At 40.4% G+C, this 16,708-nt stretch overlaps 1 protein-coding gene across 3 annotated transcripts in view; it reads left to right on the top strand.

Moving 5' to 3' along the window:
* The window catches only part of Adamtsl3 (ADAMTS like 3), a 376,880-nt gene that overhangs the window by 126,879 nt on the left and 233,293 nt on the right, over nt 1-16,708 (top strand). For all 3 annotated transcript variants that reach the window (XM_029568979.1, XM_008844443.3, XM_029568977.1), the window contains exons 5-6: nt 8,172-8,217; nt 14,576-14,812. In XM_029568979.1, coding sequence (XP_029424839.1) covers nt 8,172-8,217; nt 14,576-14,812 — 283 coding nt within the window. The remainder of the gene's footprint in view (nt 1-8,171; nt 8,218-14,575; nt 14,813-16,708) is intronic.

Below are 16,708 nucleotides of genomic sequence, written 5' to 3' on the forward strand. Positions count from 1 at the left end.
ATTTTATGAATGTGCAATATGTATGTAAGATCAAGTGAGAGAACTGCATGTTCTTTGTCTCTCTGGTAGGTAAACAGATCATGACAAATTTCCTCTCTGCAGCTTGGCTTTTGGCAGGAGACCAAACCTGTGGCACATCTACTTGCTCCATGACTAAGAAAGGGACAGTAATGTTACTTTCTTGTAGAAGAATTAAATTGAATTTAGTTGAGAGAAGGGTAGCGGGTTTTTAATAATTCAAGCCTTCTTGCCCCCATCTTTTGACCTGTCACAGGCCTTATTCATTCTTGACTCGGTCCCTTATTAAGAGCTTTCATTGCACCCCTGGAAGTGTTCTGAGATTAAGAAGGAAGCCTACTTCCTTTGGAAGGCTTATCAGTTCTCTTTATCCTTGATCAGTCATAGAGACTTATTAAATCTTCATAAATATTGAGCACTTGTGGTCAGTTTTTCTTGGAAGAGGAATATGGAGGCGATTACATATAAAACCAAACAGAAAGTCGTCCCCCAGCTCTTAGAGACCATTTCAGTGGCTTATCAATGCATTCCTTCAAATGTATGATTCAGGAAGGGGATGAGTGCAGCTATTTTGCTCATTTCTTCCTTCGTGGATGAAGTTATTTCAGATTTTGATTACATTTAAATACTCCAGTCATTTCTTCTACACCACAAACTGTGCACCAGCCAGAATGTCTTTCTTCTACAGAAATCTGTGATTTGATACTCTGGTCAAAAGCCAACCACAGGAAACACAGGTTTAACTTAACTACTATTTTAAAAATTAATATATTTTTATTCTTCAAAACATGTGCTTCTCAGCCTTTATGATACTGGTGTTTGAGTCAATATATCACCAAATGAATATAATAAATTATAGTGCTATAAACTCCAGGGAAATTTTATTAATGTTTTCAATGTAGTCTCATGTGGAATCAACATATGTTTTTTATATATTCATAAATTTATGACTTTAAAAATCTTCAGTTTCAGGGTGCTATGAATGTTGTAATGGGTAGAAAATACATAATTGTGAAATGATGCTCTTGAATTTTCATATACTCCTGATAACCATTAGCTCTTTCATATGCTAATTACAGTGATATTAAAAACATGCAAGTAATATATTTTGCAGCTCAATTGCTTTGGGCCAAAAAAATTATTTCCAGAATAAGCTGGCAGGTTTCTGCTTGGGAGTTAGGACTCTCATGTCCTTAACTTTAAAATAGCTTGCATTTCATTTTATGCCTTTTTCATAAAGTAGTCGTTCATTTTCCTACTAAACTGTAACCAAAGCAGGCCACATCAATAGAGGCCAGTCAGTGTGTTGAGTGTGTATTTGGTTGGACGGCATGAAATAGAAGGCTAAAAATGGTAGCCAGATGGTTGTGCAAAATATTTCACCACTGGTTTATAAAGGGAACTGAGCATTAATGTTCTTGCATCTTTATAGCCACATCCTGTTACATAGTAGGTTCACCATGGGATTTGTTGAAGAAGGAACAAGTTCAAAATAGTGATTTATAGTTTGAGAATTCTTAGATCGGAATGTCTTGTTTTCTGTGTCACTTTGAGACACTTGGAGTGGAATTTGTAGTAGGATTGTGCTTACTTTTAGATTTAGATGTTTGGGGCTCCATGTTTGAATGAGTGCCTCCTGGACACAGTTGATGACAGCTGGGCATAGACCATGGCTATGTGATCTACACAGCAGTCCTGAGTCACAGCCATGAGATAACTCTGATAGATGCTCTTTCCTTCCCTTTTACTTTAAATTTCTTTTATAAAATAATTTATACATTTAAATAAGTAATTTAGAAATTATTAAAATGCATATGAAAAATATTTCTGAATTTCTATTGCCATTCTTTGTGAACATGAATAGTTTTGTGTCTCAGTAGTTCTATCAACTCAAATGTTCTCTCGAACCATTTATCTTTAATTTTCCTTTCTCTTTGAAATTAGGAAAACTGAATGATTAAAAGGAAAATAGTCCAAAGTAAATTGTAGCAAAGAAATTTAAAAGCCAAATGGACAATACTCAATGGAAACATACTAGAGCTCGTCAATCCATATAAAGAATGAATTCCACTTGGATTAAGGCTTGGCGTAAAAATCAACATGGCACAAAAAGCTTTTGGCTAGCAGCTCCCTAATCCAATAGCCACCTTCCAAAATTAACAGTACACTGTAAATCACCCTTTCACTTCTCCTGTTGTTTGTTTTCTTCTTTCATCTGTGTTAAAAAGGAAATAAGTCTTACAAGTGAACTGCCTAGTCCACGAGGCACCTGTTGTTCCCCAGTAGAATGCAGCCATTCTTCTGACTAAAAGCCTTCTGCATCCCAGTATGGTTTTCTTGCTGGCCCCCCACCTCAGTGCTTCTTGATTCTTTAAATTTTTCTGTACCCTCAAGCTGGGCGTGGTGGGGCCTTTAATCCCAGCACTTGGGAGGCAGAGGCAGGCGGATCTCTGTGAGTTTGAGGCCAGCCTGGTCTACATAGTGAGTTCCAGGACAGCTGGGGCTACAGGGAGACCCTGTCTCAAAAAGACAAAAAAATATTACTGTACCCTCATGAAGATTTTAGCAAACCAATGACATATTCACAGCAAGAAAAAAACATGAGAATACAAATATGAAAATTTAGTTAACTCTTTACCATGATTTGGGAAAATGTTCTAAACCACGTTAAGAAGGGGTAACTAAGTGGTTCGAACAGTGAAAATAGCTGTGTCCAATGTCTGGGATTCACTCATAATCTTCTGGGCACCAAAAGGCTTGGGCAGCTCCAATTCCAGCTCTGCCATCCACAGCATCTAGGGCAGTAGGCTCAGGCCAGCTCCACTCTTTACCTGCCACTGTCCTTGGCAATTGTCCCATGGTCCTGGCACCTCCAGTATCCTGGGTTTCCACTGCAACTGAGGTTGCACCTTCACCAGTGGCCTCTCCTGGTCACTCATGGTGCTAAGCCTCAGATTCTCTCCATGACCTCTTCAATTCTGGGGTCTCTACTACAACTGAGGTTGCACCTTCACCAATGGCCTCTCCTGGCCTCACTCAGTGCCAAGTCTCAGATTATCTCCCTAACGCCTTCAATTCTGCAGATTTTGTGCTGCCAAAACCACATGGGAGATGCTTACACATTGCCAAGTTCAGCTAACAGCTTGAGATGCCGCTTTATCCTTCTCTGAACCATAGCTTCTGTGTGCTAGCCCTGAGGAAATACTTTCCAGAAGATTTTACCTTAGTGATGCTGGTCTCTTCTTAATCATAGCTAAATTTTCAACTTTCAGCCTCAGGTAACCAGCATCGATTGTCCCAGTAAAGCAAAGATTTCACTTCAGTGGTCCTGGTCTCTTGTTAATCACAGCTCCAATCAACCAGAATCTACTGATTCTCAATTCAAAATATCGCACAAATTACCTGGATAGAGACTTTAAGGGACTCTCAAGCTTCCATCTGACACCTCACAAGCCAGGCCGCCGTCACCTGTATTTCTTCAAGCTTCCTAAAAACCTCTAAGCTCCAAGCACTCAATGGCTTTTCCAGCCAAAAGTTCTAAAAACAATCCTCCCAAAATAACATGATCAGATCCATCACAGCAATACCCTGTGATCCTGGTACCAGCTTTTATTACAGTTAGCTTTCTATTGCTGTGATAAAACACTCTGACCACAAGCAGTTTGGGGAGGAAAGGGTTTATTTCAGCTAAGGGTACAGTTCTTCATTGAGGGAAACCAGTGCAGGAGCTCAAGCAGGACCTGGAGGCAGGAACTGAAGCAGTGGCCATGGAGACATGCTGCTCACTGGCTTACTTCTCTGCCTTGCTTTCTTTTTTAATATTTCATTTATTATTTTTTATTTTATGTGTATGACTGTATTACCTGCATGTGTGTAAGTGCACCTGTGTCATTCAATGCCCAAGGAGGTCAGAAGAAGGTGTCGGATCTTCTGGAACTGGAGTTATAGATGGTTATTAGTGATCATGTGGGTGCTGGGAATCAAACCCAGGTCCTTTGTAGAGCAGTCGGTGCTCTTAACTACTGAGCCATTGCTCCAGTCCCAAGCTTGCTTTCTTATGTAGCTCAGGACCACCTGCTCAGGGCTGGCATCACCCACAGTGGGCTAGGCCCTTCCATATCACTCAACAATCAAGAAAGTGCCTCACAGACATGTCCACAAGCCAGTCCAATAGAGGAAATTCCCAAACTGAGGCTCCTTCTTCACAAGTGTGTCAACTTAACTGAAGCTATCCAGCTCACACTTATTTATATGTATACATGTAAACAGCACAGGGTAGGATCCACCTATGAGGCAGAGCGTGTGGTTTTTGTCTTTCTGAGTTTGGGTCACCTGGCTTAATAATACACTTTCCAGATCCATCCATTTTTCTACAAATTTCATGGCTTCATTTTCATGATTGCCCCAAATTAGAAACAATGGAAATATGCAGCTAATGAGTAAGTAAGCAAACTGTTGTACACACACAATGAACTACCACTCAGAAACTTAAATGATGTATGCAAGGATGAAGTTTGGATGTACACTCCTGTAAAGAGCTGGTCTCAAAAATCATCGTATGATTCCATTTATATAATATTCAGAAAAAGACAAAATTATGGGGGCACAAAACAAATTGGTGGTTTCCAGGAGCTGAGAGTGGGCATTTTACCACAAAAGGATAGGAGGGGGCATCTTAGAAGTGATGGAACTGTTGTTAGTGTTGACCATGACAGCTACTACTTATTGGTTTGCCAAAACTCATAAAATTGTATCCATTCAAAGTAAATTTTAAAAGTAGAAAACTCAGGTGATACAGCCACAGAAGTAATATCTGTGTGACGAGATGAAGAGTCTTAACAAATGCTGCCTGAGTGGCTGAAGAGATGGCTCAGTGGTGGTTAAAAGCACTTGCTGCTCTTCCAGAGGACGTGAGTTCAGTTCCCAGTGCCACATTGGGCAGTTCAGAACCATGTGTAACTCCAGTTCCAAGGGATCTGACATCCTCTCCTGGCTTCCACAGGCACACATACATATAGCACGCGCACACACACACACACACACACACACACACACACACACAAATAAAAAATAAAAAATTTAAACTGACAAATACTGCTTAAAAATGACTAAGATGGTAAATTCCATGTCATGTGCATTTTACAACAATTTAAAAAATAATTCAAAGAGCCAAATGTGGTAATGCAGGACTGTAGTCCCAGCACTCAGGAGGCAGAGGCAGGAGGATTACTAGTTCTAGGATAGCCTGGTCTACATAACAAGACTTATCTTTGAAAAAGTCCTTAGGGTCTGGAGAGATGGCTCAGTAGCTAAGAATACTGGCTACTCTTGCAGAGGACCAGAGTTCAATTCTCAGCATCCACATGGTGGCTACAACTGTCTATAACTCCAGTTCCAGTGGATCCAATTCCATATTCTGGCCTCTGCATACCTTGCATGACATGGGTGCACTTACATACATGCATGGAAAACACTCATACATATAAAATAAACTGAATTAATTAAATTAAAAGACACTCAGAATAACAAAAATAATGTTTATATAATGAGCTATAGGTAATCACTAAAATTTTTTTTCAAAGATATCAATGAAATGGAAAAATGCTTAGGGTTTTAGATTAAAACAAACAAAAAACTGAATTAGTAGTTTGCATTTCAACTCTGAAAATGAATTCTGGTGGAAACACTCAAAAATTAAATGTCAAAATATGCTATTTATACATGTATGCATTTTACTAAAACAGTGTTTCATGCAGGCAAGGTTGGCTTCAAAACTGTATGTAGCTGAGGGTAACATTGAAATTCTGATTTCCCTGCCTCTACCTTCTGTATGCTAGGGTTACAGGAATGCACCTCCATGTCCTCTTTATGTTGTTCTGGGGATCAAACCAAGGGCTTTGTGCCCGCTCGACAAGCATTCTACTGGTTGAGCTGTCCTCCCAGCCCTCTTACTGTCTTTCACTTATCCTTTTTGTAAAAAGAGAACCACCAGAAAGTATCTTCAGTGCAATATGTGCTGCACATTTTGTTATTTTATGTGGGCTCAAGATCCATCTTCAAAATTTCTGTTCTCAGGGGTAGGGAGATGGCTGCAGGAGTATGGGGGCCAGATTTCAGATCCCAGCAGCCATGTAAATGCCGGGTGGGTGTGGCAGCTCACCTGTCATCCCAGTTCTTGGGAACAGAGACAAGGAGCCCCCAGAGCAAGCTGCCTTTCTAGACTATCTGAACTGGTGAATCCTGGGTTCAAATGAGAGACCTCACTAGATGGAAAATGATCAAGGAAGACACCAGACATCAACCTGTGGCCTCCACATGCACACTCATATGCATATGTGCCCACATACATGCAAGCACACATGTATATATGATATACACATATACATGTCAAGATAAAAACAAAAATGAAATTTTCACAAGATTAAATATTGTAAAGAACTGCACTATTAGGCAATTTTACCATTATGCAAACATCATAGCATGTATTTACTCAAACCAATAGCTATGACAGAATCACATTCATATATGTGGTCTATTGTTGACAGAAGTATTGTTTGGAGGATGAATGGGACTCTATTAGGTTTCAATTCAAGAGGATGATTGCCACCTAGGCTTAGCTTTCATCATCTCAAAACTGCCATTTGTCAGGAAAACATAAGAGAAAAACCTGCATGCCTCTCCACTGAACAACTGGGAAAGGCCATTAATAGATCATGCATCTTTCAAGAGCTTGTAAGCTATAGAGCAGCAGTTAGACTGAGGAAAGTACCTACAGTGTGAAATTCCAACATCAAAATGGCAAGTCTGTCTGGAGAGTTAGTGACTGGTACCACGGCCCTGGCTGGAGGGAGGATGACTTGTACCTTTTCTATACTAAAATTTTAAGATATTCTTTAAATAAAATGAGAATAATATTGAATTTGCCAATAAAGAAACCTAGAGCAGTTTAGAACATTTGAAAATCATTTATGAATACAGCAGGTTCTTAGACTACCAGAAACAGTAACTACTGTTTAATTCTTGAAGTTGTGCAAATGTAGTTATGTAAGTGTTATTCACTTTAGTCAAATGAGGGGGTAGTCTCTCAGGCAAATCTAATATTAACACTCCTATTAGTTGGTTATTAAGAATTACTGTAATAGATGACCTTTAAGGAACACCTACATTGTATAAAAAGCAGCACACACTATGTGTGATGGTTTGAATGAAAATGTCCCCCATAGGCTCCAAATATTTGGACATTTTGTTCCGAGATGGTGGTGCTGTTTTTTGAGGTTTTAGAAGGTGTGGCTATCCTGGAGGAAGCATGTCACTGGGGGTGGGCTTAGAGAATTCTTAAGCCTTGCCAGATCTCTAGCTGCTCTCTTGCTTCCTGTGCCTGCCTGTGTGATGATGTGAGAGCTTAGCTTCTGCTGCTCCTACTCCAGCCACCTCCAGCCACCATGCCTCCCTGCCATGACGGACTGTAATTCCCCTGGAACCATAAGCTCAAATAAACTCTTCCTTTTATAGGTTATTTTGGTCAGTGTTTCTATCACAGCAACAGAAAAGCGACTAATATACTATGGCAATGGCCCTTAGATGATTTTTATACCTACCAGTTTTGGTGCCCCACAAAATCTGCCCTCACACTATTTTGTAACATTTATTATGCTGATGGTTAAATTAAGACAGAAGTGTTGCTTCAATCAAATTTCTAGCATAGATAGCTGTGATGACTAGGGGAAAGGGAATGTTTCTGGTTGCTTCAGGAAGTGGGGAAAAGAAATTTGCTGGTGGGGACAAGTTCACAAATGCTTGTACATGCAACTTACCTCTTTTCCTCATAGGGAGAAATACACATGCACACATACACGTACACATGCACATGCACACATGCAATACATTAAGTAATAATGTGGACCTTGGGATAAGAATAGACTCATTGGATCATTATGTTAATCAACTAAAGAACTCATTCTCTGTTTTATTGACACCTCCTTGGGAATTTTTTTTTTTTTTTGCTCCTGATCCTTGGAAATTTCTTAGAATTTGGTCTTTGAATCTTTGAGATACTATGCACTAGTAAAAAATTTATAGGGAACTAGTACCTTGTTTTGCATTTTTTATGCTCATCACCTCCAATAAAAGTCATTGTTTCCTTTTTCCTTTAGGAATTGTGAAGGACAGAACATCCGATACAAGACATGCAGCAATCATGTAAGTGCCAGAAGAGCATGTGATCCAGTGAAGTCACATCTTAAGTTATAATATTTAATACGTCTGATAAAACTGATACCTTGGGGACCCTTATGAAAAGGTTGAATTCTTTAATTAACAACAGCTTTTGTATGTCCAGTAACTCTCATTTATATTTATATTACCTTTTTTGGCCATTCCATGTTTTTGATGGAACTTGGTAAGTATTTAATAAATCCTGAATTTGTGGAAACAATACGGGTAGGTTCAAGGTCCTTCAGAGCTCAAAGTGCATTGGGGTCAGGCTCTCACCTGACCACATGGTTTCTGAGACACAGATCTGTAAAGTGTGGTGATTTCCTCTTATTCCTGAGGGAACTAGGGCTGAGGGATACAATTATTTTCTGAAGGTCTCAAAGGAAGACTACAGACTTGAACTGATCTAATGGTGTTTCTACCTGTGGCAGCTATCTGTTGGACCAAACACAGAGAGTGCCGGGTGACTCAGAAGGTCACACAGAGAGATTCATAAAAACCTTACTGTTTGTTTTTTTTTTTTAATTCAACACTGCAACTGGTTTGAGTATTTTGCTTTGTAATTATAAAATGTAAACTTAGGGGCTGATGAGATAGTGGATATAAGGCTTGCCTTACATGAATGAGGACCTCAGTTTGATTCTCCAGATCCCATGTGAAAATGCCAGGCATTGTGATGTGGGCCTGTAATCCTAGTGCTGGAGAGGCAGCTCTTGTTGGTTTGTAGGTCACCTAGCTTAATTGGCCAGCTACAGGCCAACAAGATACCCTGGTGCTAAGGAGATAGATAGCATTTCTGAGGAAGACACTCAAGATTGTCCTCTGGCCTAGACACACACACACACACACACACATACCCCAAAAATGCAAAATTAATATAAGGAACCGATATTATTTTCCACTCAGAACATTTCATCATTAGTAAAACATAATCAAAGCAAAATGACAGAAATCAAAATGAAGTTCTGGCAATTTGGAGAACTCTTCTGAAGATTTAGTTGTTCTCTTAGAAAGGAGTTTGGAGATGTCTCAACTTTGTTAAGTGATGAAATGATGCTCTAGGCAGCAGGAACAAAGGTGTTGTAGCATGTGGAAAACCAAGAGTTGCAGAAATAGTTGGAAGAGCATTATTCTTTAAGCTACCTTTGTAGGCCACACTGGAACAGCAGGATACACCTGAATGTTCAGTTAGCCAGGCAGGAAAAAGAGGGAAGGAACTGGGTGAGGAACAGCTGAAGGGAAGTCAGAGAAATGAAGTCCTTTGTGCCCATCCATATTCCAAACCCTCAGCCAGGTAGGTCCTCTACACAAGGGAGGAAGACTAACCCCTACGGACACAATTCAAAATTCTACCCACCAGGGCAAAGCCTGTCAACATCACTGGCTCTTCAAACTTAAGGAAAAGGCAGATGCTCTTTTGCTAGGAAGTCTGGGTTGATGGGGATCATGCATTCAGTACCCATAGATGAAGAATTCTCGCCCTTCACGTGCAAGAGACTGTGTTTTAAATGGCAAGAGTGGGAGACTAGATCAGGGCACAGGGATCATACCTCTCCTCAGGAAACCAGGATGTGGTTCAGTGGTTCAGGTTCCCTGTCAGAGGAGATGGGGCTTTAAGCCAAAAGATGAGGGACTAGATCATGTCTGTGTGCAGTGTGGTGACTCCCAGGTGATTGCTGTCTTCAGACATAAGCTTTGATTGGCATTCGGCATATATCCTTAGAGCCAGGGCCTGGCCTTCAGGACTTGGGAAAGAATTATCCTTATCTGGGGTCTATCCGAGCAAATGGGAGTTTGTAGGAGAAGTCATGCATGTCAGCCAGGAGTTCTAATACCTGAGTTCATTGACTGCTCGTGTTCTGTTAGTGCAGCGTTTATGGGATTAAAGGTGATGCTGGAAGAAGCAAAGAGAAAGTGTCTTTAAAGCCATGCAGTACATCACAACCTGGCAAGAGCGTCTGTGCCTCATGAGTGTATTTTTTATGAGCACAGTTTACTCTGCACAGTGGGCTCTCTGATAGTTTCTAGAAAAACTGACATTTGATGTAGTCCTTGATGAACCCTTCCTTCAGACCACACAGGCTATGAATGGATAATTTCTAGCAGTTTTTCACTCAGTATTTCTCTTGGAGTTCTTTTCTTTTTATTACTGTTGCTTCTACTCTGTATAAGAGCCATGTCCTGGGGCTGGAAAGATGCCTTGGTGGTGAAGAACACTTGCTGCTCTTTCAAGGAACTGGAGTTTGGTTCCCAGGACCCACACAACCTTCTGTAACTCGAGCTCCAGGGGATCCAATGCCTCCTAATGGCCTCCATGAGCATCTGCATACACACACACACACACACACACACACACACACACACAAATTATAAAATAATCAAAAATAAAAGCTATGTTCTCTCATATCTGTCTCTAGACATGAGACTAGACTAGACAATTTTAAGACTCACTGCAATGCCTTGAGGTAGGACCTAGCTAAGCTACACTGAGAAGGCTGAGTGTTGATGCCAGAAGGATATAAAATCAATGGAAGCATTTAATTAAGCTGCCGTTGTCCCCACATTTACTAGAAAGCAGTGTCCATGAACTAGTCTAGTCAACATTTAGGAAACTTGAATACGTAATTATTCTGATGTCCTTTTTCTGAATTTTCTTTCTTCTGGACAGTTAAGTTCAAGACCAAAATACTTTTCTATTGAATATACTTTCCAAACTTTGCCCTGGGTCATATGCTTTGGAGAACATGAAAGCAAAAAATGCAATGCTGTCCCTCCATGGGGATATATACAAATTTAATGGAATTGAAGCAGGAGCAGGCTTTGAGACCTGAACCTAGGAAGTGAGGAGTGCAGGCTGCTTGCTCCTTCTGCTGAAATGCACAGCTTACCGGTTCTTCTCTTCCCTCCATATTTAACTCATTTTCCTCGGCTGTGGGAAGTGCCTGGCTTTGCTTAGACACGTGTCTCAAAAAAGAAAGGGCCATCCCAGCCCCAGATTCATGTGAGTTCTATTCTGTGGCTCCTTTGTTACAGTTTCAAATTCCTGGGAAAGCCTGAACTGGCATGGACCAGATGTGCCTCTGGTTAATTAATTCTGACCAAACAAGACAAACCTGGCCACCCGTTGGACAAGAACTAAGCCAAGGCTAACATCTTAACCTTCTGTTAATTAGCTCTCATTAATTTTTGAAAGTTTATTGGCTTATGGCAGTCAGAGTCAGTTAGCCAGCCCCTTCCAGCTCTAGAGAGCACTTGCCACATCTGTGAGCTCAAGTCAAAGGGTACTGTCTTCTCTCTGCTTTCAGACACACTTTTCTTAAGAGTTAGATAGAGAAAACTGACTTTGGTTGGGAAGAAAGGAGGTGATGTCATTTTATCATTGATTTCCTATGGCAGATGGGGGACAGAGTACTCATTTCCAAAGAGACATGTCATCCAACTTAGGTTTTCCTCAGTTTGACTTGCTTCATTAGGCAGGACCTGAGTTAAGATCTAATCCAACTAGGATTAAGAAAAATTGTACACTATAGGATTTTGGAATGTTTCACAACAATATGGTACAGTTAATCCCACAGGAAAGTGCTGATCATAGCCTACGTATTCCCTACCTACTTCTAAGGACTTGAGGAAGTTTACAAAGACCAACGGCATACACACAGTTGTTATCTGCCCTCAAACTGGGACAGTATCGACAGTTCAAGGAATGACTCATTCAAGTTCATCTTGATGAGTTGAATAAGTTTATTAAGTTACTTATGGAGTGGTAAATAACTATGGACAGCCACATTTCCCTGAAAGTCTCTAATCCCTACCCACCCCCTATTTTATACCATTCTAAGTTTACAGCAGAATTGATACAAACCTGGGTTCAGAGTTCTACTTAGTTTGACAGTCAGTAGAAGTGACACTGACTCAAACATAAAGCACAGACAGAGCCAGACTCTGGGAAAGTTATGTTTATGTGTGCTTGCCCTTATCAGACATTTGATGGTGTTGGCAAACACTGTCCAACTCCAGTAAGAATGATTTGTTTCGGAATGTCGAGCAGTTAAATGGTGGCTTGCTACAAGATAGAGTTAGTCTTGTAGGATTTGAAGGGCTTGTCTCTTCGACAGTAAGAAGAAATTTACTGTAGTTTAAAACGGATCCAGGAAAGAGGCTATGTTTTAGAAGAATGGTTGAAATTATTCACTTTTTTCAGGAAAAAAATAAAACTAGGTCTTGTTGTTTTTGTTTTTACCTCACAGCATTCATCTAAATCCAAATATAACAAAGGCAGAACCAGGAGGAACATACAAGTTTAAGGCCTGCAGGGCTGCAAAGAGCATCCCTCGAAAACAAAATGGAAAAAAAATCAAAACATAAAATTCAAAACCAAACTTCAAACACAAAGAGTTAAATGCCATTGCCAGCCTATAAAGGAACTAGAAAAATACATTTAATATTTATTTGTCCTCAGGGCAGAGTAAGAAAAGAATTTCTAGTCCATTAAAAAAGAAGTTTTAAAGGGAACTGTTAATAGAGCTGGCTACATAAAAATTTAAAACCTTTTTGACTTCACAAAGTACTTAAAGCAAAATTAACTGGTGAAAATATTCCTAAAACAAATGACAAAATCTGATGCCTTCACTGTGAAAATAGTTTTATCTGCTAAAAATAATAAAAAGACAGAATAGAGGATATAAAACAAGAGATTTTTGAAGAATTTGTCTAGAAAAAACCTGACAAGAATAGACATTAAACCCAAATAATAAAAAGGAAATACAAATAAAAGCAATGAAATTCTATCATACACTTTTGATTAGAAAATTATAATATCCGAACCTAGAAGAAGTATTGAGAAGGGCAACTTAAATAGCCCATTGTTAATAATAATGCCTTTCTGGAGGGCCAGTTGGCAGTATTTGAATAATCTGTATAATATGCATATACTTGGACTTAGAAATCTTTATTTCCAGAAATTAACCCTTAGGCGATAATTAAGATTTATATAAATCTTTAAGTATGAGGATCTTTGTAACATATTCTTTTTAATGGAAATAATTTCCTGAAGTTATTAGAATGAACATTATTTTCATAATAAGATAAAAAAGTAATATAAACAAAGTTTTAGCAAGTAAACATTTGTCTTATCCAACATCTTGCCTTGGAAATGTCCAGAAAGAGGAATGCATAATTTAATATAAAGACCCCTAAGTCATCAACATGTACACTTTTTACTGTTATTATGAGGGTGCCCTGGGGTGCTAAGACTTTATTTGCTTTCATAGTAGATAGAACTTTGCACTAGTTCGTTGAAGGGAGATATTTGATACCAGTGAAGGGCAATGGTCAGAGACAGAAGAAAAGGCAGATGAGTTGAACAGCAACAGAGGCAGAGAGACAGACACCAGTTCTCACAAAGCACAGAAGTTTGGACAAGGTCACACTCCTCCTTGAGCATTTATAGGCAGTTAACACTTCCTAGGGAGGGAAAAAAAGACATGTTAGAAGAGGGACTTATGAGGAAGGTGATAAATGGCAGTGAGAAGGGAACAAAGGACTAGAAAGAGCTGTGTATGCATACATGAAAATGTCATAATCAAACCCATTGTCATGTATAATGAATGTATGTTAGTTTAAAAATAGTGCCAGGTGTGGTGGCACACACCTGTAGTCCCAGCACTTGGGAGGCAGAGGCGGGTGGATCTCTGTGAGTTCAAGGCCAGCCTGATCTACATAGTGAGTTCCAAGACAGCTCGGGCTACAGGGAGACCCTGTCTCAAAAAGTACGAAAAAAAAAAAAAAAAAAAAAAAAAAAAAACCAGTATTTTGGGGCTAATATAGGGGTAATTGTTCCATCCCACTGAAATGGATCCTGAAGGCAGGTCTAAATACTCAGTGTTCCTATGAAGAACATGAATCACCTTGAAAATTTATAGTCCTTCATTTTCCTCTGTTTCAAAATGAAGGAGGTTGTATAGTACGTTTGGAAGTTTACGTACAACATCGTTAAACCAGGGCAAAGTTTAGCACCTAAATATGGTATGCCCTAATTATCTGGGGAAAAAGAGCTGGATGGAAGAGTAGTAAGATTAATGAGATAATCTCTGAGTGATTCATCATTGAAGAGATGCCCAGGGAATTCCACACTGTAGATTCAGTTTCTAATTTCAAAGAAGAGAAAGTGCTGAAAAAATGAGGCAAGTCTCCATAGAGACAGATGGGGTCTGGCTGATAGACAGGTGGGGTCTGGCCAGTAGAGACAGGTGGGATCTGGCTGGTAGATCCTAGCAGCCAATTCAACCTTTTATGGCCACTGTGGCTGGTTAACAGGCATGTGGCCCTTTCTTTCCACCTGCAGAACTGCCCAGCAGATGCAGAAGACTTCAGAGCCCAGCAGTGCTCAGCTTACAACGACGTGCAGTACCAGGGGCGTTACTATGAATGGCTTCCACGCTACAACGACCCTGCTGCCCCCTGTGCTCTCAAGTGTCATGCCCGGGGACAGAACTTGGTAGTGGAGCTGGCCCCCAAAGTGTTGGATGGAACTCGTTGCAATGCTGACTCCCTGGATATGTGCATAAGTGGTATCTGCCAGGTAAGCCACATCTGCCCTGCATGTCCTTGGTTATGGAGTATACCCTATCCATTCTCAGCAAAGTTTGAAAATATTTCTTGTTAGAGAATGTGAGGACTGCAGGGAAATGATAAGATCCCACCCCTGTTCTTTTGATCTCTGAGAAAGGATTTTAAAACCATGGATATCGAGAATTATAATCATATTTTTCTTATTTAACATAATGTGAGTTTTGACCATGCAGAATCAAAAAAACCATTGGTGACTCTCCAACTAGAACATGCAAGCAGAAGCCCCTTGAAGAGTGTGTGGTAGTGTAACCTCCTCCTTGCTCCAGAATTTCTGACTCAGCAGGTCGGAGTGAGGCCCAAAACTTTGTGTTTTACGAGGAGACACTGATACTTTGCCGTTGGTTCCAGGACCACTCTCTGAGAGTGCTGCACTGGGAAGACAATGCTGGTCTCTGGGAACAGGGACATATTTACTGGAATGCCAGCATGTCTGCATTCTGGCTGATGTGCCAGGCAATTTTGCAGAGTGTGATGAGTGGAACCAAGGCATGAACTCCAGTGGATTGCAGTGAGAGGATTTCGACAGGTTTTGCAACCCTGAGAGGACTGTGGGATAGAATTCCACCCCTTTCCTCTGATCTCTGAAGAACGTTTTTATTTTGTGTGTGTGTGTGTGTGTGTGTGTGTGTGTGCGCTCGCATGTCTGTGTGTTATATGTGTGTATGCACATGTGTGTATAGATGGGTGCACTGGTCCATGAACATTGAGGTTAGAGGTTGGCATTGGGTATTTTCTTCAGTTGCTCTTCACCTTATTTTTTGAGACAGAATCTCATTGAACCTACTTGGCTGGACAGTGAGCCCCAGGGATCCACCTTTCTTTATCTGCAGCCCCTGTCTATGCTCCCCCCCAATGCCAGGGTTACAGCCTGTGTCACCATGTCCAGCTTTTTACATGGGTCCTGGGGATCCAAACACATTTATACAATAAACACTTTGATTGTAGAGCTATCTTCCTAGCCCCTGAAGAATATTTTTAGAACAATAAATATCTAGTATCCCATCTCCTCCATTGGGCTTATGACAATGGCAGTAACCAAAGCAAGCATCCCAGCTGCCTATCCAGTGTCAGACAGTGCAGGGAGCCTCCGACTTAACATGCTGAGAGGCTGGCTTGATCTTGCTCCTCAAACCAGCTTCAACCTTGTTCATCCTTCCTCTAGAAATTCTGTAGCTAGTAATTCCAAACTGGTGGCATTCTTCTTCATGTTTTCATTTTTATTCTTTTATTTTACTAATTATTTTAGATAGCTTTAGAAACAGTAGGTTTCTTTATGACATGCAATACATGTGCTCCTATTCACCCCACAGTACTCTCTTGCACCCCCCATCTGCTGATTCCCCCCCAAATAAGCCCTGTTCCACTCCATGTCTTCTGTATACATTTGTGTTAAAATCTAGGTTCCACTTGGGAGAAAATGTGATAGTTGTCTCTCTTTCCCCCAACTACCCTGTCTTGTTCCTCCTTCCCCTGTCCTTTAGATCCCTTCCTTCTTCCAAACAGTCCTTCTATTGTTTTTAATGTGTGTGAGTGTATTGTCTGCATGTGTATAAGTGCCTCCGTGTCATGCAATGCCCGCGGAGGTCAGAAGAAGGCATCAGATCCCCTGGAACTGGAGTTACAGATAGTTGTTAACCACCATGTGGGTGCTGGGAATCGAACCCAGGTTCTCTCCAAGAGCAGTCAGTGCTCTTAACCACTGAGCAATCTCTCCAGCCCCAGTCCTTCTATTTTTAAATCATTTTAATTTTTTTACTGTTCTGGAATTGCATTTTTAGTTCACATTCGAATACTATTTTCACACATGTGTATCATTGTAGGTCACTCATATTCACCTTATGTTACT

This window comes from Nannospalax galili, unplaced genomic scaffold (genome assembly GCF_000622305.1).
Source record: "Nannospalax galili isolate Female #2095 unplaced genomic scaffold, S.galili_v1.0 scaffold902, whole genome shotgun sequence".
In the NCBI taxonomy this organism is placed as follows: Eukaryota; Metazoa; Chordata; class Mammalia; order Rodentia; family Spalacidae; genus Nannospalax; species Nannospalax galili.